The sequence below is a fragment of the Mirounga angustirostris genome, unplaced genomic scaffold, assembly GCF_029215605.1.
Source record: "Mirounga angustirostris isolate CCGP_5_RB_7025 unplaced genomic scaffold, mMirAng1.0.hap1 SCAF_4, whole genome shotgun sequence".
Taxonomy (NCBI): Eukaryota; Metazoa; Chordata; class Mammalia; order Carnivora; family Phocidae; genus Mirounga; species Mirounga angustirostris.
The window spans coordinates 159,401,226-159,422,408 of NW_026991712.1; the positions used below are offsets into that span (position 1 = coordinate 159,401,226).

General features: G+C 45.2%; 1 protein-coding gene and 1 pseudogene across 1 annotated transcript in view; both read left to right on the top strand.

Moving 5' to 3' along the window:
- The first annotated feature begins 401 nt into the window (after nt 1-401).
- On the top strand, nt 402-501 carry LOC123860669 (U6 spliceosomal RNA; annotated as a pseudogene).
- A 2,989-nt stretch (nt 502-3,490) lies between these two features.
- Nucleotides 3,491-21,183, top strand: part of PPT1 (palmitoyl-protein thioesterase 1) — a 27,322-nt gene continuing 9,629 nt past the window's right edge. Inside the window, exons 1-5 of the mRNA XM_064589384.1 lie at nt 3,491-3,649; nt 7,579-7,688; nt 7,911-8,038; nt 8,594-8,664; nt 10,435-10,537. Coding sequence (XP_064445454.1) covers nt 3,526-3,649; nt 7,579-7,688; nt 7,911-8,038; nt 8,594-8,664; nt 10,435-10,537 — 536 coding nt within the window. The 5' untranslated portion in view covers nt 3,491-3,525. The remainder of the gene's footprint in view (nt 3,650-7,578; nt 7,689-7,910; nt 8,039-8,593; nt 8,665-10,434; nt 10,538-21,183) is intronic.

The following is a 21,183-nucleotide window of genomic DNA, read 5'->3' on the forward strand; positions in this document are numbered from 1 at the left end:
TATCTATACATATATCAAATCATAATGTTGTACACCTTAAGCTAATACAATGTTGTATGTCAATTATATCAGTAAAACTGGGGGGAAAAAGCCTGGGGAAAAATAAAATAAACATTATGTATCTTTTGTTGTAAAAATGCAAACCATACGAAAGTATAAAAAATAAAAAGTGGCGGGGCATCTGAAAAGCTCAGTTGGTTAAGCGACCGCTGACTCTTGGTTTCAGCTCAGGTCATGATCTCAGTCGTGACATGGAGCTCTGAGTCAGGCTCCATGATCAGTACACTCAGTCCAGAGTCTGCTTCTCTTCTTCTCCTCCCTCTGCCCCTTCCCCTGCTTGCATGCACGTGTGTTCTCTCCCTCTCTCTCAAATAAATAAATAAATAAATCTTTAAAAAAAAGTAAAAGCAGTACATATAATAAAATTGGAACAAAACGGAGGAGATAACATGGCCCCTACGCAAGGATGACTCACAGATTGGTGAAGTGTTCCAAAAAAAAAAAAAGTGGGGACGCTTGGGTGGCTCAGTTGGTTAAGTGTTTGCCTTCGGCTCAGGTCATGATCTCAGGGTCCTGGGATGGAGTCCCGCATCAAGCTCCTTGCTCAGTGGGGAGCCTGCTTCTCCCTCTGTCTGTCACTCCCCCTGCTTGTGATCTCTCTCTCTCCCTGACAGATAAATAAAATCTTTAAAAAAGAAGAAGTGAATAGTGAAAATTCTGGGGTTTTTTGTCAGTGCTTTAGCCATTCAGTGAAAATTAGAAATTTGGTGAAAATCTAGAAATACGTGAATACATAGATGTTTTAAGAACAGCTTTATTCTGGTAGATTTTACATACAATAAAATTCACCCATTTCATGTGTATGATCCAATGATTTTTAGTAAATATAGAGTGGTACAACCATCACCACAACATATATACTTTTTGCAAAAATAAATAGTAACTTTTTTCGTTCCTATTTAACCTATTCTCCCAATTCTAAAAAAGGGGCGCCAGGCTGGCTCAATCAGTGGAGCATGCAACGCCTGATCTCAGGGTCATGAGTTCAAGCCCCCCATTGGTTGGAGAAATTAAAACAAAAACTTTAAAGTGTAGTTACCAATGCCCACAGCATGCTAAACATGGTTAGGAGGCTATTTTTGAAAGCTTTTGGGTAGTTCTGTTCTCGCCAGTTGAGCTACCTGACTACCAAATGTCAGTTGGGTTTATTCCACTTTCTTATGTCAGTGAAATTTGCTATTGTAATTTAATTAAATTTTGGAAAATTTATAATATGTGAGCATAAAGAAAGATGTTTCTATGAAAACTAAGTTGAATGCTTTGGAAAGGCTTGTTAAAACCAAATTGCTAAAAACTTGTTAAATTCGGTATAGATGAGAATTCTGTGACTGGAAGAAATACATCTAGAACTTTGCATTCAGATTGCTTCACAAGTGCCTTCCAGTTACTGCTCCACTTTAAATAAACATTTAAAGAAATTATGGGTGATTTGTTAAAGGCAAGAAGTACAGATCACTCTAAGAAACACTTCAACCACTGGCCGCATAATCACAGGAAAAGCCTGAGGCTATCTCAAAAGATTGATGAAGCAATTTACATTTACGAGTCTTAAGTTTAAAGAAAACAGAGTGGCTTATAATATACCATAAACTCACTTTTCTTTTTTTTTTTTTTTAAGATTTCATTTATTTATTTGACAGAGAGATAGAGCCAGAGAGCACAAGCGGGAGTGGGGGGAGGGAAGGCAGAGGGAGAAGGAGAGGCAGGCTCCCAGGTGAGCAGGGAGCTTGATGCAGGATCGATCCCAGGATACCAGGATCATGACCTGAGCCGAAGGCAGACGCTCAACCCACTGAGCCACCCAGGCGCCCATAAACTTACTTTTCTTAAAATAAACAAAACTGTATGCTGTATAATGTTTTGTTTTGTTTTTTTTTAAGATTTTATTTATTTATTTGAGAGAGAGCACATGAGAAGGGGGAGGGTCAGAGGGAGAAGCAGACTCCCCGCCGAGCAGTGAGCCCGATGCGGGACTCGATCCCGGGACTCCAGGATCATGACCTGAGCCGAAGGCAGTCGCTTAACCAACCGAGCCACCCAGGCGCCCTGTATAATGTTTTAAAATTCTGAATTTTAATTGATTTTTTTTTCAAGTAACAACTAACCATCCGGTCCAACAGCATCAGTTAAAAGGGCTTCAGATTGGTGTATAACCAGCTTTTCCTTTACAATATACTGAGGACATTTTTCTTCTTTTTTTTTTTTTTTTAAGATTTTATTTATTTATTTGACAGAGAGAGACAGAGCGAGAGAGGGAACACAGGCAGGGGGAGTGGGAGAGAGAGAAGCAGGCTTCCCGCTGAGCAGGGAACCCGATGCGGGGCTCGATCCCGGACCCCGGGATCATGAACTGAGCCGAAGGCAGACGCTTAACGACCGAGCCACCCAGGCGCCCCTCTTCTTTTTTTAAGAAAGATTTTATTTATTTATTTTTTTTTCCGAGAGAGCGCGCACGAGCAGGGGGAGGGGCAGAGGGAGAAGCAGACTCCCTGCTGACTAGGGAGCCTGATGCAGCAGGGCTCAATCCCTGGGATCATGACGTGAGCCAAACACAGGCGCTTAATGGACTGAGCCACCCAAGCGCCCTTGAGGACATTTTTCATGTAGCTATATAAAAATCTACCTTATCCTTTATAAAACTCACTTCATAATACTCCATTGTATAGTGGATACATCCTAATTTACTTACCAAATTCTCTATTTTGATAATTTTCTGAAAAAAAAATTTTTTTGAACAGGGAATTGAGAGGATGAAAGTGGATTAAGATAATGAAACAGGCAACAGAACATGAAGTGGATTAAAGAGGGGAGGATGGAAAAGGGAGAAATGGTGAATGAGAGGCTCCTGCAGTCATCCAGCTCTGAAATTAAACCAGAAAGTGCCAGTGGTCTACACATCCAACAGATGTTCTTGTCAGTCTGGCTGCCCTGCCACACCATTCTTTTCTACCTCTCCGTCTGGGCTCGTTCCAGTCCTCCTGCATTTCATCTCCGCCTGCTGAAATCCTATTTTCCTTCAACATCCAGAACAAATACCACTCCTGGTCATTATTATCCCTGGCTGGAAATGATCCCTCCCCTTCCACTGCTAATAGGGAGCTGAATCCCTCCTTCCTTTCTTCCTTCCACAGAGCATTTTTCTCTCCCAGGTAGTTCAGTGCTGTGGCTCAGTACCAACCTGGGACCCACCAACTTGCTATCTCTGTGAACTTTGCACCTTACCCAAAGTCTCAGTGCCTCAGTGTCCAGACGTGTACAACGGGGAGACGTGTATACAGCGTTGTTATGAGGATTAAATCCGTTCACTGCTATAAAGCACTTAGAATAATGTCTGATGTGCAGTAAGCGCTGAATAAACCCGCACGTTCATTTTGATTGACGGCGGCAGGAGGTGCGGAGCGGGCGGTGCGCCCGGGCAAGCGCCGAGCCCAGGCCGGGGGAGCGCGGTCACATGACTGGGTCAAGATGGCGCCGCCCGGCTGCTTGTGGCTCTTGGCCGCCGCTCTCCTGCAGGGGTCCTGCGCTGCCCGGGCGCTGGGGCATCTCGACCCGGCCGCGCCGCTGCCGCTGGTGATCTGGCATGGGATGGGTGAGTGAGGGAGAAGAGAGTCAGGAGGGTTTGGCGACTCCTTCCCTTTCCCAGCCTGGGCTCGCGTCTGCAAAATGCGAGCGTGTAGGGCGAGGACCGAGGTCGCACAGCGCTCGGCTGGCCCGACGTCTTAGGATTTGGGGGGCTGCTCTTGCGTTGGAAAGGGAGAAGGGGAAGGGACTGTCTTTTGGGGAGTGCTCACAGGGAGCCGTGCATTGCGTTAGGGTATTTCGGGCTGTTCTTGTTTAACCCTCACGACAGTGGTGTCAGGGTGCGGCGTCTGGCACTTGGTCGCCAGTCCTGGCTGTGGCTGCATGACCCGGGCATCCAGCCTTTTATTCATTGACACATTGAATAGAGATGTGTTAGGCACCTGTAGTTCATTTTTGCATTTAACACGTAGTTACTGAGCACCTACTAGATGCTGAAGATAGTGAACAGACCAAATTCTTTGTGCTCTTTCAGAACTTACTTTCCAGGGGGAGAGGCAGACTATAAAGAAATAAGTAAAACGTATAATCGGTTTTCAGTAAAATGGTGATAAGTTCAATGGAAAAAAATAAAGCAGGGAGGGGGATAGAAATGGGAGGTAGGGCTTGCAATTTTATAAGCAAGGTCAGGAAAGTAGTCACTGAGAAAGTGACATCTGTGCAAAGCCCTGAAGTGGATGAGGGAAGATGCCATGGTGGTAGAAGGAACAGTAAATGCAAAGGCCCTGAGGCAGAAGTATGTCTGTTATGTTGAAGGAACAACGTTCAGGTCAGTGGGGATGGAACTGAGTGAGCAAGGAGAAGAAAATGGGGGTTTAGGTTGGGGGGGTGCCAGTGTTGGGCCAACTAAGGGAGTTGGCTAGAATTCGAGATGGGTAGTCCTTGGGGGGTTTTGAGCACATGAGTGACATGATATGACTTACATTTTATTTTATTTTTTTTTTAAGATTTTATTTATTTATTCATGAGAGACAGAGCGCGAGAGAGAAGCAGAGGGAGAAGCAGGATCCCAAGGAGCAGGGAGCCCGATGCGGGACTCGATCCCAGGACCCTGAGATCATGACCTGAGCCGAAGGCAGATGGCTTAACCATCTGAGCCACCCAGGCGCCCATGACTTACATTTTAAAAGGACCACTCTGATTGCTATATATTATATCTCAAGGTCGTGAGTTCAAGTCCCATGTTGGGCTCCACACTGGGCGGGGAGCCTACTTAAATCCAAAAAGAATTGATTGTAGGGAGGTTTCAGACATTTGCAGGGAGACAAGTTAGGAAGCTATTGCAACCATTTCAACAAGAGATGGTGGTGGCATGAAACAATATAGTAACGGGAGATGCTGAGAAGTGGTCAAAGTTTGGATATCTTCTGAAGGCAGAGCCAATGGGATCTGTTAACAGATTAGATTCAGGATGAGAGAAAGAAAAAAGTCAAGGACAATTCCATGGGTTTGGGGCTGGGCAAGTAGAAGGAAGAAGTTGTCATTCTACCAAAATGGGGAAGCCTGTAGGGCCAGCAAATTTGGGGTGGGTAGAAGATCAAGAATCTGCTTTGGGACTTACTAGATGTGAGATGCACGTTAGACATCCAGGAGGTGTTGTAGAGGCATTTGGAGTTCAGAAGGTAGAACAGAGATATGAGTTGGAGATTTAAGTTGGGAGTTTTCAGCATATGGCTGGCATTTAAAGCCATGAAACTGGGCAGGATCATAGGCATGAGTGTCCACAGGAGGGAAGAGGTCTCAAGATTGAGCCCTGAGGCACTGCCAACATTTGGAGGTTGAGGAGATGAGGTGGAAGGGAGCTGAGGAGACAGTGATGGTGGAGGAACGTCAGGAGAGTGCAGTGTCCAGGAAGTCCAATAAAAATGTTTCAAGAGGAAGGGAGCAATCAGCTGTATGGAATTTTATGGGCAGGGCAACTGAGAATGGGTTATTGGATTTAGCAATTTGAAGATCACTAATGACCTTAACCAAGGCAGTTTGGATAACATGATGAGGATGACAGCCTTATTGGATTGAGTTAAAACTGTTCAGAGGAATTAGAGTCAGCAAATATAGACAGTTTTTTCAGCACTGTGTGCTGGGCTCTGGGGCTATCGCAGTAGAGTTAAAAGAAATTATGAGAGAGGGGCGCCTGGGTGGCTCAGTCGGTTAAGCGGCTGCCTTCAGCTCGGGTCATGATCCCGGGGTCCTGGGATCGAGCCCCGCATCGGGCTCCCTGCTCAGCGGGGAGCCTGCTTCTCCCTCTCCCTCTGCCTGCCTCTCTGCGTACTTGTTCTATCTCTCTGTCAAATAAATAAATAAATTCTTTTTAAAAAATTAATTTAAAAAAAAGAAATTATGAGAGAAAAAGAAGGTGCTCTAAGCCTTAGCTTTTCCCTTAAAAAGGAATTCTTGAGCTTCTTCTCAGGTTAGAAATGTGATGATTCAGCTCAAAATGGGAAATGACCTCAGCCTATTTCTCTGATTGAGTGGCTGGTCACTTCGCTTCCGGTTTTTAGTTTTGGTTCCTAGAAACAGGAAACAGGACTGGGAGTAGAGTGAGGCAGGGAGGCCCCCACAGTGCAAAATTTAAGAAGGCACTCACTCTCTAGTTTGTAGAAGTTTAGGGTCAGCACTTGCACAAGGCTGTGAGTACCTCCTCAAATTTGGTGTCCTAGGCGCTTCACTTGCCTTTCCCTGTCCTAGCCCTCGAGTCTGACTCCTGAGTGCTTTTGAGTCGATTAACCCCAAATGTTCCAGATGATAAGGGAGCATAATATGTACCTCTGCTTATTTTTCGGTTATGAATTCGGTGTCCTAATTATATTGTATGGGCTTTTGAAGTTCGTTATTATTTGATAAACATGTGCCAAGCAAAAAATGTTCTTTCTTTTTAATTGGGGTGAAACAAATATAACCTATGATTTACCATATTAAAATATACAATTCAGTGGCATTTAGTGGATTCACAATGTTGTACAACCACTGCTTCTCTCTAATTTCAAAGCTTTTTCATTGCCCCAGAAAACTCCAGTACCCCTTAAGTAATTACACTGTTCCCCATTCCCAACACCCCCTGGAAATGTCCAATCTGCTTTCTGTCTCTATAGATTTGCCTCTTCTGGATATATGTGTATGTATATAGGTAATCATACATTATGTGACCTTTTGTGTTTAGCTTATTTCACGTACAATAATGTTTTTTAGGTTCATCCACATTGTAGCATGTCAGTACTTCATTCTTTTTTATGGCTGAATAATATTCCACGGTGTGTGTATACTATAGATGGTTTACCCACTCATCCATTGATGGACATTTGGGTCATTTCCACCCTTTAACTGTTACAAATAATGCTGCTATGAACATTGATGTGCAGGTTTCTGTGTGGGCATGTTTTAATTTCTGTTGGGTAGAAATCTAGAAGTGAAATTGCTGGGTCATGTGGTAATTGTTAGGTTTAATTTTTTGAGGAACCACAAACTTTTCACAGTGGCTGCATCATATTACAGTCCCACCAGCTATGTACAAGGTTTCTATTTCTCCACATCCTTGCTAACACTTGCTACTTTCCATCTTTTAATTAATTTTTTTTTTATTAAAGCTGTCCTAGTAAGTATGAAGTGGTATCTCATTATAGTTTTGATATGCATTTCCTTAATGGCCAGTGATGTTGAGCATGTTTTCATGTGCTTGTTGGCCATTTGTAGATCTTCTTTGGAGATAGGTCTGTTCAAGTCCTTTATCCATTTTTAAATTAGATTAACTTCTTGTTGAGTTGTAGGGGTTCTTTGTATATCAGGAGTATTAAACCCTTATCAGGTATATGTTTTGCAAATATTTTCTCCTATTCTGTATGTTTCACATTCTTAATAATGGCCTTTTGAAGTATAGAACTTTTTAAAAAAAAAGTGTAATGTTTTGGCTCACGAGTATCTGCCATTGTCTTTGTTGTTTAGGAGACAGTTGTTGTAATCCCTTAAGCATGGGTGCTATTAAAAAAATGGTTGAGAAGAAAATACCAGGAATTTATGTCTTATCCTTAGAGATTGGGAAGACCCTGACGGAGGTAAGGCCCTTCACAGCTCTGTTCCTTTGAAGGTTTGCTGACTGATTTCATAAAATGTACTATTAAAATGCTTTGCCTTGCATTTTTAGTAGTGGGTCATACAATGATACTTTAACTCTCGAGTGGCTTATGTGAGGATTCCAACCTGAATAAGTTTGGCCTCTTAGGGAAGATGCCATTGGTGGTTTTCATCCCGACCTTTCTCTGTGGCTTCTCTTACAGGATGTGGAGAACAGCTTCTTCTTGAATGTCAATTCCCAAGTAACAACAGTGTGTCAGATTCTTGCTAAGGATCCTAAATTGCAGCAAGGCTACAATGCTATGGGATTCTCCCAGGGAGGCCAATTTCTGTAAGTCCCTTTTTGTTCGATCGTACCATTTACATGGAATTGATTTTTTTCTTATATTCAGGTAGATCCACTCCTCTAATTCTTTTGAGCATTTTGTCTATTCTTGGAAGGAAAACTATTCTAAAATGTCTCCATGTAAAAAGCTTTATGGAACTTAATTTATTTTCTTTCTTTTTTTTTTTTTTAAAGATTTTATTTATTTATATGACAGAGAGAGGCACAGCGAGAGAGGGAACACAAGCAGGGGGAGTGGGAGAGGGAGAAGCAGGCTTCCCGCCGAGCAGGGAGCCCGATGTGGGGCTCCATCCCAAGACCCTGGGATCAGGAACTGAGCCGAAGGCAGACACTTAACGACTGAGCCACTCAGGCGCCCCGGAACTTAATTTATTTTCTATGAAAGAATAAAGATTTGCATTTGGCCCTATCGGGGGAAATCCTGACACTCCATGGCTTTGGGGATTCACAGAGGATGAAATAGCTTAATCTGCGAAGTTGGTTGTTGATGATACATTTTTATCTGACAGCTGGAGCTGATAATCGTTTTTTTTTCCCCAGGAGGGCAGTGGCTCAGAGATGCCCATCACCTCCCATGATCAATCTGATCTCGGTTGGGGGACAACATCAAGGTAACTTTGGCCTCTTTGCCTCCTTTTTTCTCTGTTCTAATCCATGTGACCACTTGATTTTAAAACATTCCAGCAGCTCTATTTGTACAAGAAGGCAGCCATCCTTGGAGAATCCCATCTTTCCGGCTCATAACAAACTAGCCAGAATTGAAGAAATAGGAAGAGACTGGATTCTAGAAGCCAGGATCACAGGTGAACCAGTGGACTGCCTGCTGCTTCTCTCCGGTTTAATTGACATGATTTCCTGCAGGTGCGGTGGTTGCAGCTACATGGCAGGTGCTGGTTGAGGAGTCAGGAAGGGCTAACAAACTTTCTTTTTTTAAAGATTTTATTTATTTGAGAGCGAGAGCGTGTGCAGGCGTGTGCTGGAGCTGGGGGAGGGGCAGAGGGAGAGGGAGAAGCAGACTCCCCCCTGAGCAGGGACACCCCCACCCCCAATGTGGGACTCGATCCCAGGACCCTGGGATCATGACCTGATCTGAAGGCAGACGCTTAACGGACTGAGCCACCCAGGTGCCCTGCATTCCCTGTTTTCTGACATTGGTGATGTCTTATTGAATTTAGACTCAGGCAAACAGTAGCATCTAAGCTTTTTTGTCTGTAAACTTAACAGTAGAAATTAAATCCTTTGAAAAACAACAGGCTTTCTGTTTAGGCAGAATTATATACTTTTGGGGAAGGATGCGTCTTTGGGATAGAACTTTTATCTCTGTTCTCATACAGCTGATACAACTTTTATCTCTGTTCTCTGATACAGCTATCAGGTGGCATAGTGTAAGAGCAGAAGGATTCTCCTTATAATCAGGAAATTGGATTCACCCAATTAACTGCTGCCGATGGGCAAATAATTTGGTACTTTAAATCCCTTTCGCAGATGAGGGAAACTGAAAGAAGGCCTTTCCCATTTTGTGGGAATTTTTCAGAGGATGAAGTGAGATAATAAGTAGAAAAATACTTTTTTTTTTGTTTAAGATGTTATTTATTTATTTGAGAGAGAGCACAAGTGGGTGGAGGGGCAGAGGGAGAGGGAGAAACAGACTCCCTTCTGAGCAGGGAGCCCGACACAGGGCTCGATCCCAGGACCTTGGAATCATGACCTGAGCCGAAGGCAGACGCTTAACTGACTGAGCCACTCAGGTGCCCCCCAAAATACTTTTTATTTATTTTTTATTTTTTAAAAATTTATTTATTTATTTATTTGACAGAGAGAGACCCAGCCAGAGAGGGAATACAAGCAGGGTGTGTGGGAGAGGGAGAAGCAGGCTTCCCACGGAGCAGCAAGCCTGACACAGGGCTCCATCCTAGGACCCTGGGATCATGACCTGAGCCAAAGGCAGATGCCCAACGACTGTGCCACCCAGGCGCCCCCAAAAAATACTTTTTAAAAACACAAGTAATATTCAAATGCAAATTGGTAAAAACAACTTTATCATTCACTCATTCAGTCAACAAATATTTATTGAAAATCTATAAATAAAACAGACAAGGTCCCTGTCTTCAGGAAACTTCCGTTCTGGGGGGTGAGGGCTAAGAAATAGACAATGAAGCAAGTAAATAAATAAATACAGATAATGGGAACTATGATCAGGAAAAAGGAGCACCAGGGGGAAGCTGGCTATGGTATGAATTCTCAATATGTTATTTTCTTGAGGAATAAATGAATGAGATCAGAGGCTAGCTCTGGTTTGTTGTGTTCCTCACCATGCCTTGCACATAGTAGGTATTCAGTACACCGCTACTGAAGGAACGGATCTTTGCCTTCTGCTGTAGGTGTTTATGGACTCCCTCGGTGCCCAGGGGAGAGCTCTCACATCTGTGACCTGATCAGGAAAACACTGAATGCTGGGGCTTACAACAAAGCTATTCAAGAACGGTACGTATGGTTGGCTGAAAAGGATGTAGAACTGTCACTGCATGAAAATACCATGCTGACTTTCATGCCAGCAGAGAGTTCAGGAGTAGTGGCCGGTGATATGCACACGAGAGGCTTTTCGTAAATATCTCTGTGCTGTCTACTCAGTTATATTATAAGCCTAAAACTGCTCTAATATTAATTTTAAAAAAGGAAGGGAGGCTTTTTTTTTAAAGATTTTATTTATTTATTCCAGAGAGAAAGAGTGTGCAAGAGAGAGCATGAGCAGGGGGAGGGGCAGAGGGAGAGGGAGATCCAGACTGTCTGCTGAGCAGGGAGCCTGACGTGGGGCTGGGATCACGACCTGAGCCAAAAGTAGACACTTAGCCTACTGAGCCACCCAGGTGCCCTTGGGGAGGGGTTTTATTTTGAGGGTATTTTTTTTAATATAGAAAAAATATAATTACAACACAGTAAATTTCCATTTTTAAAAAACAAACAAAAGAGCCTTTAGAAAGTACCAAGCCCAGGGACGCCTGGGTGGCTCAGTCGGTTAAGCGTCTGCCTTCGGCTCTGGTTGTGATCCTAGGGTCCTGGGACCGAGTCCCACATCGGGCTCCCTGCTCAGCGGGGAGCCTGCTTCTCCCTCTGCCTGCTGTTCCCCCTGTTCATGCTCTCCCTCCCTCTCTCTCTCTGACAAATAAATAAAAAATAAATAAACATTAAAAAAAAAAAGTACCAAGCCCAATATCCAAAATCTGTAAAGAATTTACCAAACTCAACACCCAAAGAACAAATAATCCAGTCAAGAAATGGGCAGAAGACATGAACAGACATTTCTGCAACGACATCCAAATGGCCAACAGACACATGAAAAAATGCTCAACATCAGTTGTCATCAAGGAAATCCAAATCAAAACCACAATGAGATACCACCTCCCACCAGTCAGAATGGCTAAAATTAACAAGTCAGGGAAGGACAGATGTTGGCGAGGATGCGGAGAAAGGGGAACCCTCCTACACTGTTGGTGGGAATGCAAGCTGGTGCAGCCACTCTGGAAAACAGTAGGGAGGTTCCTCAAAAAGTTGAAAATAGAGCTACCATATGATCCAGCAATTGCACTACTGGGTATTTACCCCAAAGATATAAATGTAGTGATCCAAAGGGGCACATGCACCCCAATGTTTATAGCAGCAATGTCCACAATAGCCAAACTATGGAAAGAGCCCAGATGTCCATCGACAGATGAATGGCTAAAGAAGATGTGGTATGTTTGTGGTATGTGTACTCACACACACACACACACAGGAATATTATGCAGCCATTAAAAAAATCTTGCCATTTGCAATGACATGGATGGAACTAAAGGGTATTATGCTAAGTGAAATAAGTCAATCAGAGAAAGACCATTACATGATCTCACTGATCTGTGGAATTTAAGAAGGCCGAGGATTGTAGGAGAAGAGAGGAAAAAATGAAACAAGACAAAAACGGAGACAAACCATAAGACACTCTTAATCTTAGGAAACAGACTGAGGGTTGCTGGAGGGTAGGGGGTCAGGGGATGGGGTAAGTGGGTGGTGGACATTGGGGAGGGTATGTGTTGTAATAAGCACTGGGTATTATATAAGACTGATGAATCATAGACCTGTACCCGTGAAACAAATAATACATTATATGTTGTTTTATTTATTTTTTTTTTTAAAGAAAGAAAGTACCAAGAATTACTGTACATATTTGGGGGACAGATTCTTTGGGTTGTCAGCAGCAAAGGGTTAGCCTTCTATGTCAGTGTCCCCACTACTCAGATGTGTTTGGGTGTTTAAAACTACACAGAATCACAGGGCTCTGGGGTGGCTCAGTCGGTTAAAACATCCGACTTTTGATTTTGACTTGGGTCATGATCTCAGGGTCATGAGATTGAGCCCTGCATCGGGCTCTGCACAGGGCATGGAGCCTGCTTAAGATTCTCTCTCTCTCTCCCTCTCCCTCTGCCCCTCCCCACCTTCCTCTAAAAACAGACACACACATACACAAAAAATAGCATCACTTTTGGAGCCTGTTCTTTTCAGTTGTTTCCAATCTTAAATTATACATCAGAACCTCTGGGACATTCATTTAAAATGGATCCTAGGGCTCCATCCCTGGGATCAGGGATTTAATTTGGATTCAGTAGGTCTGGAGTATTCTAGATGGTAACTGAGATTTGGGATTGACTAGTCTGGCTGTAGCAGCTCTCCTACAGGTTTTCCAACTGTATCATTCTTGTCTAATAACAGCTCTTCAATCTAACACTTCCTTTAAACCGTTTTCCAAGGTTCAGCCCTGCCCCAGATTTGCATGTGGAAACAACCTGCAGCTCGCTCTTCCTTTCTTTTTTTTTTTTTTTAAAGATTTTATTTATTTATTTGACAGAGAGAGAGCGAGAGCAGGAACACAAGCAGGGGGAGTGGGAGAGGGAGAAGCAGGCTTCCTGCAGAGCAGGGAGCCCGACGTGGGGCTCGATCCCAGGACCCCGGGATCATGACCTGAGCCGAAGGCAGACGCTTAACAACTGAGCCACCCAGGCGCCCTTGCTCTTCCTTTCTTACCCACTGGCCGCATGCCCAGCCACAGGGCTGTGTTAGGTCCGTAGTGCCACCTGATGGTCAGTGAAGGAAACTAAGATACCTTTTTTTTTTTTAAGATTTTATTTATTTATTTGAGATTGAGAGAGAGCACAGAGGGAGTGAGAGAAGCAGGCTCCCCGTAGAGCGGGGAGGCCAATGCAGGACTCGATCCAAGAACCCTAAGATCATGACCTGAGCCGAAAGGAGACACTTAACTGAGTGAGCCGCCCATGTGCCCTCATTGTTTTTTTATTCTTTACTCATTATTCTTCTAACTCTTGCCCAGATGCCTCAGAAAAAATTCATCCTTTTCTTTCTTTGTGTTTCTTTTGTGAACCAAACACAATGCCTGGCAATCAGAATTATTAGTGACTAGAAATGAGCAGTCATGGGGAGGAGACAGTAACACCTAAGTACTGATTAAAAGGGGTAGATTGATGTGTTTGTCTTCACTTCCTCCTTAAACTGTAATAATAACCCGGTAGCCAAAGAATAAAAAGTGATAAACCCACAAGGGCCAAGAGAACAGGAAAGGAGAGGGGAGTCAATAAAAGACATCAACATGTCTTTTATTTATTTATTTATTCATGAGAGACAGAGAGAGAGGCAGAGGGAGAGGCAGGCTTCCTGTGGAGCAGGGAGCCCGATGCGGGACTCGATCCCAGGACCCTGGGATCATGACCTGAGCCGAAGGCAGACGCTTAACCATCTGAGCCACCCAGGCGCCCCCCTCAGAAAACTTCTATAGGCGGTGCTGCTGAGGGGAGTGCGCAGAAAGCAGATGAATGAGTGGTAACTGTTTCAGCAGAGCTGAAAAAGCTGAAACCTTTATGCTTCTGAAGGATGCACTGACAGGAAGGGAGCAGATTCACTTTTTATAGCTCCAGAGAGGGTCAGGAATTAGATGCATAAGATCCTTTGGAAGGTAGAGATCAGTGCATGGAGCTAAAAATGGGACTTCTTGTCGAAAAAAAATCATTTCTATATAAGGAATGATCAAACTGCCAGTTCCCCTAAGTGCACATCTAAGTTACTGCTCCTCCCCCACTATGACAAGAGAAGCAAAATTTATTCTCTGGAGCAATTTAAGTAGAGAAGTACAAGACTAAGGTAATAAGCACAGGATGGTGGTGAGACACCACACTGAAAACCCATACCCTCCCCCTCCCCTTTCCTCCCACTCAGCTCCCAGAATGATAGCCACTAGGCTTATTATCTGCTAGGCTGATGTTTGGCAGACCTGTCTCTGGAAAACCTGACTGGCCCTAGAGAAAAGATCTACAGGTTGAGGTTTTGGAGTCCTTCAAGAAATCAGGATTGTTCTTGACTCCCGTGAGGTGAAGCCACAAGAAGGTAAGCTCTGTTGCATGAGGAGCCTCCAGTTAGCTTTGTAGTGCCTCGTTTCAGCATGAACCATGAGCTGGGGACCCCCAGCCAGACATCTGAGGAAAGCCTCTAACATGAAAGATAGACTGAAACCAACAAAAAGTAAAAAGCAACTTGGAAGGAAAATACGACAACTCAGGGAGCCAAAGAAAACCTTAAAAAAGAAAAAAAAAAAGCCTAGAATTACTATCTTCAGAGATAAGCAATTACATCTGTGGCACTGGAAAAGAATGTGAATAAAACCAACAATCGGAGAGTAAGAGCTCCTGGCAATTAAAAATAAGACAACCAAGATAAATGTGAGAGTGATATGGGAATACAAACTTGAGGAAATCTAGAAATGAGAACAAAAACCTCAAAGAGGTTTAAAAAAAAAAAAAGTAGAGAACTGATAAAATTAAAGGAGCCATTTAGGAAGTCCAGGATCTGCCTGATAGGAGTTCCGAAAAGATCCCAGAGGAAAAAGGGTGGATGGGAATTATCAAAGAGGTAATACAAGAAAATGTCTCAGAATGACAGGACATGAGTTTCCAGCTTGAAAGGGCTCACTAAGTGGTCAAGGCAAGGAGTGAAAAAAGCCTCACACGGAGGTACCCCCCTGTGACCTCTCAGAGCACCAGGAGAAAGAGGGGGCCCCAGGGAGGCCGCCCAGAGTCCATTCCAATGACTGCGCACTCTCCTCAGCAGCACCGCCTATAGAAGTTTTCTGAGGGGGGCGCCTGGGTGGCTCAGATGGTTAAGCATCTGCCTTCGGCTCAGGTCATGATCCCAGGGTCCTGGGATCGAGTCCCGCATCGGGCTCCCTGCTCCACGGGAAGCCTGCTTCTCCCTCTACCTCTCTCTCTCTGTCTCTCATGAATAAATAAATAAAATCTTTAAAAAAAAAAAAGAAGTTTTCTGAGGGAAAGTGATTTCCATCCTAGAGTTCAATGCCGAACCTTAATTTAAGGAGCAACCACTTGTGAAGGGAAAATAAAGGCCTCTTCAGACACACCAAAAAAAAAAAAGAATGACCTTCTTTCAGGGCAGGTGTTGGCGAGACTCCGTTCCACACCGTGTGCTGCATGGCATGGTGTGTCTTTGAGCCTCCTCCTCATCCCCAGCATGAGGTTCACTGTAGTACTTTCCCTCACCGAGATTCAGTGCAGGGCCCTCAGCTCATAGTAAGTAGGCAGATGGGCCCGTTATCGCTAGTGATATTAAATGATATAGTTAAAAGTGATATTAAGTGATATAGTTAAAATATTTTTTCAACTTGAGCTGCCTGTTTCCTTTATTTATAAGCGTTGCTGTGGTTTTGTTTTCTCTTTTCGGTTGCGGTTATAAAGTATTTCATAATTCCATCAAATGTTGCACTGCAGTTCGCCAGTCCCTGTGGTAGGTCCGGCAGGTACAGCGGAGAATACGACAGTTAGGGTCCCTGCTCCCATAAAAGAACATACCAGTGGGGAAAGGGGAGCTGCAAGCAAACAGAGGCACTGGGTCACCTCTAATAGTGCTAAGGCTGTGGTGGAAGTAAACAGGGTGCAGTGGTGGAGAGGAGTGTGGAGGAGGTACCTACCCTGGACAGAATGGCCTTTGGAGAAGAGGTATCTAAGCTGGGGTCTGGAGGTTGAGAGGGATGGGAGGAGCTAAGGAAACAGCCCTGGGGCCGAGGGAACAGTAGGCACGAAGGCCCGGTCCTAGGACACATTTGACTTGTTCTAGGCCCTGGTGAAAAGTTGAGTGATAGACGGGAGTTGGCAGGGGTGATACCGCAAGGACAGGAAGGTCACATCAGCCATTTGGGTTTCCTTCTAAACATCAAGAGAAACTGTTGGGAGGTTTTAAGCAAGGGAATATTATGGCCTGATCCATGTTTTTGGACGGTCTCCACTGCTTTGTGGACAGTGGATTGGAAAGCGGGTAGAGGAAAAGCAGGGGGCTGTCACAGTGTCTCGGTAAGAGGTGATGGTGGTGTGGATACTGGGGTGAGATGGAGAGAAGTGGAATGACCTGAGATAAGTTTCATAATGTCGTAGCTGAACGAGACTGGCAAGCCAGGATTCAGCTCAGCATTTATAACACGGTTTCCCTGGGAAATGCTTTCTGAGTTCTCAGTGGCTCAATTACAGATTGATACTTTTCTAATTTTATGGAGTTGGTTTTTCTTTTTAAAAGTTCTTTGTATTTATATGTATATCTCCTTTTATTTTTTTAATAGATTTTATTTATTTTTTGACAGAGACACAGCGAGAGAGGGAACACAAGCAGGGGGAGTGGGAGAGGGAGAAACAGGCTTCCTGTGGAGCAGGGAGCCCGACGTGGGGCTCGATCCCAGAACCCTGAGATCATGACCTGAGCTGAATGCAGACGCTTAACGACTGAGCCAGCCAGGCGCCCCTGTATATCTCATTTTAGCAGATGGCCAGTATGAGATTTAAAGAGGTGGGTATGGGGCGCCTGGGTGGCTCAGTCGGTTAAGCGTGTGCCTTCGGCTCAGGTCATGATCCCAGGGTCCTGGGATGGAGCCCCACGTTGGGCTCTCTGCTCAGTGGGGAGCCTGCTTCTCCCTCTCCCTCTCCCTCTGCTGCTCCCCAGCTTGTGCGCTCCTTCTCTCAAATAAATAAAATCTTAAAAAAAAAAAAAAAAAAAGGCAAGTAGCCCCGGTAGAGGCGAGAAGGGGGTGGGGAGGGGTGGGAGGGACAGAAGGAGAGCACGTTCTTCTGGCAGTATAGTCCTAGGCTGCCCTTTGTATCAGGGAGGATTCTGGTTGTAGGAAAATAACCACATCCAACCAAAGTAAATTTTTAAAGAAGTTCATAGTCTTTTGGTACCCAGGGTTTCAGAGGGACTAGAATCCAGAAATGGGAGCCACCAAGAGCTGGGTCTGTCTCTCCCACTGGCGTTGCTGCTGCCTCTGTGTGCTCACCAGCCTCTCTGGCCCCCCACCGGTGAAAGGTGGACTTGCCCAGCTTCTAAGTTGGTTGGTTGGTTGGTTGTTTTTTAAGATTTATTTATTTATTTTGGAGAGAGCGAGAGAGTGCCTGCAGGAGCAGGGGAGGGGTAGGGGGAGAGAGCATCTCAAGCGGCCTCCCTTCTGAGCACAGAGCCCACCTCGGGGCTCACTCCCACAACCCCCGAGATCATGACCTGGGCTGGAACCAAGAGACCATCACTCTACTGACAGAGCCACCCAGGCACCCCCAGCTTCCAAGTTTTTCATTGTGTCTGCTTAGGATATTATCTCAGGAGGGGCTGGAATCTCTCAGTCCCAGTCCAGCTTCTTGGGGAAGGGACCATGTCCCAGCTCAGGTCAGATCTCCATCACTGGCTGCGGCCAGACAAGTGAGACCACACGGTACCAACCGTACCCGCCCCTGTAACAAGAAGGTGGGCCCGGGGAAGGGTGCAGTTCCCAGACGAGGGAGAGTTGATTTTGATTTAGGCGGAGACCCCCAGAAGGTGTCTTCTGCACTGTTCAGATCATTCAACCTTAGCAAAGCGAATTGGATTAGTCCCCTGGGAAGCCAGTGAGGAGGGACTTCTCCAGCACCTGCTCCTGGCTCGGTGGGGGCAGCAATGAGGAATGGTGAGCGTGACAGCTCTCTCTCACCTTGTGGATGTGAAATCCGCCCTCTAGTTCTCCTTTGAGATACTGGTAGCCCTTCCTGGGTTTCTTCTTGCTCCGGTTTCCTCCTTGCTGTCCTACTCACTGCGCCCCTCCCTGCCAAGTGAGTACAGCAGTGCCGGCCTGGCCTTGGCTTCTCCTCTTCCCCTGTGCCCGCCCTGCTCTCCCAGGTGGCCCTGTCCTTGGTCCGTGGCCCTCAGCCCTGCGTGCCCAGGGTTTGTCGGGGCCTGTGCCCCCAATGGCTCTCACAGCGTGCTTATCCCCAGCTGTCCCGCTTTCCCCACACTTTCGCCCTCAACTCGCCGCTCCCCGTTCTGGAAATATTGAGGCATCCACTTCGGCACTTTTCAGCTGTTCAGAAAAGTAGAGAGAGTAATGTCATCTAAGATCTAAAATTAATATTTTGTCATATTTGCTTCAGATATTTTAAGAACTGAAACATTTCAGATAATACTGAATTCTTTTTTTTTTTTTTTAAGATTTTATTTATTTGACAGAGAGTGAGAGCAGGAACACAAGCAGCAGGAGTGGGAGAGGGAGAGCAGGCTTCCCGCTGAGCAAGGAGCCTGATGTGGGACTCGATCCCAGGACCCTGGGATCATGACCTGCACTGAAGGCAGACATTTAACGACTGAGCCACTCAGGTGCCCAATACTGAATTCTTTTTTTTTTTTTTTTAAAGATTTTATTTTATTTATTTGAGAGAGAGAGAATAAAAGACAGAGAGCATGAGAGGGAGGAGGGTCAGAGGGAGAAGCAGACTCCCCGCCGAGCAGGGAGCCCGATGTGGGACTCGATCCAGGGACTCCAGGATCATGACCTGAGCCGAAGGCAGTCGCTTAACCAACTGAGCCACCCAGGCGCCCCGTCCAATACTGAATTCTTTTACACATCTCTGCCAGGTTCCATTCCCTGCCCGCCCTCCGTAGTGACAATCACTGTTGAGAAATGAGAGTAATAGATCCTTTCTGTCCATTAAAAAAAATTGTATATTTATATACATATATATTCTCCATCAATTTGTAGCCTTATTTTGTATATCTAAAATGTTATGTAATGGATATCTTGTGCACTTCATTCTGCAAATGAGTTTTTCACTCAGTATTAGTTTAATAACATGTGGTTACATATATATATATCTAGTTCATTCCTCTTTTTTTTTTAAGATTTTACTTATTTATTTAATTGAAAGAGAGAGACAGTGAGAGAGGGAACACAAGCAGGGGGAGTGGGAGAGGGAGAAGCAGGCTTCCCATGGAGCAGGGAGCCTGATGTGGGACTCGATCCCAGGACCCTGGGACCATGACCTGAGTCGAAGGCAGACGCTTAACGACTGAGCCACCCAGGCGCCCTAGTTCATTCCTCTTTTTTTTTTTTTTTTTTTTTAAAGATTTTATTTATTTATTTGAGAGGGAGAGAATGAGAGAGAGCATGAGAGGGAAGAGGGCAGAGGGAGAAGCAGACCCCCTGCCGAGCAGGGAGCCCGATGTGGGACTCGATCCCGGGACTCCAGGATCATGACCTGAGCCGAAGGCAGTCGCTTAACCAACTGAGCCACCCAGGCGCCCTAGTTCATTCCTCTTAACTGCTACCTGGCATTCTGTATTCTCTGACTACGCCACTGTGTATTGATTTCCAATAGCAAACATTTCGGCATTTCTAGTTTCTCTAGCAAACAACCTTGAGGGAACATCCTTGTGTTGAAAAGCCCAGCCTGTGTTGCTGCATGTCTCCTTTACTTTTACAATACTGCTGTGTTCACACATGACACTTCACTACCGGTCACCAAATGTGTGGAGGTTTCCCCCACACCAGGGAGTTCTCTGTGACACCAGCTGGTGTCCTACAATTTAACTCAGTTCTGACACTGCCTACCTGGAGATAGCATCAGATCCCACAGATTAAGAGCTCAGTCCCACGAGCGTGCCCCCCACCACACACACACATGCCCATCACCAGTAGTAGGTCCCCAGGTTACCCACAACTTCTGTCCGATGTCGCTACAGGGTGGAGGTTCCCATGACCCTCTCCTCAGGCATGATTAATTTGTTAGAGTGGCTCACAGAACTCAAGGAAACATGTTTACCAGTTTATTAAGGGGTATGATAAAGGACACAGATGAGGGGCGCCTGGGTGGCTCAGTTGGTTGTCTGCCTTTGGCTCGGGTCATGATCTCAGGATCCTGGGATGGAGCCCTGCATCGGGCTCCCTGCTCAGCGGGGAGTCTCCTTCTCCTCCCTCTGTTCCTCCCCACCACTCGTGCTCTCTCTCAAATAAATAAAATCTTAAAAAAAAAAAAAAAAGGACACAGATGAACAGCCAGATGAACAAGATACATTGGCAAGGTCTGGGAGGGTCCTGAGCACGGGAGCTGGGGTGCACACCCTTCTGGTGTGGGTGTGTCTGCCAACCTGGAAGCTCTCTGAACCCCTACTATTAGAATTTTATGGAGGCTTCTTCACATAAGCACGATCAGTTACTAACTCCATTTCCAGCCCCCCTCCCCTCTCTGGAGAATGGGGAGCAGGGCAGAAAATTCCAAGCTTCGGATGGAGGCTTGGTCTTTCTGGTGACCAGCCCCATCCAGGAGCCCACCCAGAGCCACCTCACTAGAATAAAAGATGCTCCTAGTGTTCTTACCATTTAGGAAATTACAAGGGTTTTAGGAGCTCTGTGCCAGGAACCGGGGTTGGGGACCAGTATATGTATTTTCTATTACCTAGCAATCCCCGAACAAGAATTTATGTACTAGTGGAATTCACATGTAGACTCTCAGTTATTTATTGGGTAATTTGGGGAATGCTCCTTAACCTCTCTGCCTTAGTTTCATCATCTGTAAAATAGGGCAGAAGTTCTACCTCATGGGTTGTAGAGGTTAAATGAGTTAGTAGATGTAGATAGAGTGCTTAGAACAGTACTTCAGAGACACTCCCTGCGGGTTAGCTACTGTGATTACAATGATGAGCATGTGCATTTTAGACTTGATTCGACATTGCCAAGGTGGCTGTACCAACTTCTGTTCCCACCAACAGAGTGTGAGCGTTCCCGTTTTCTCCAGTCT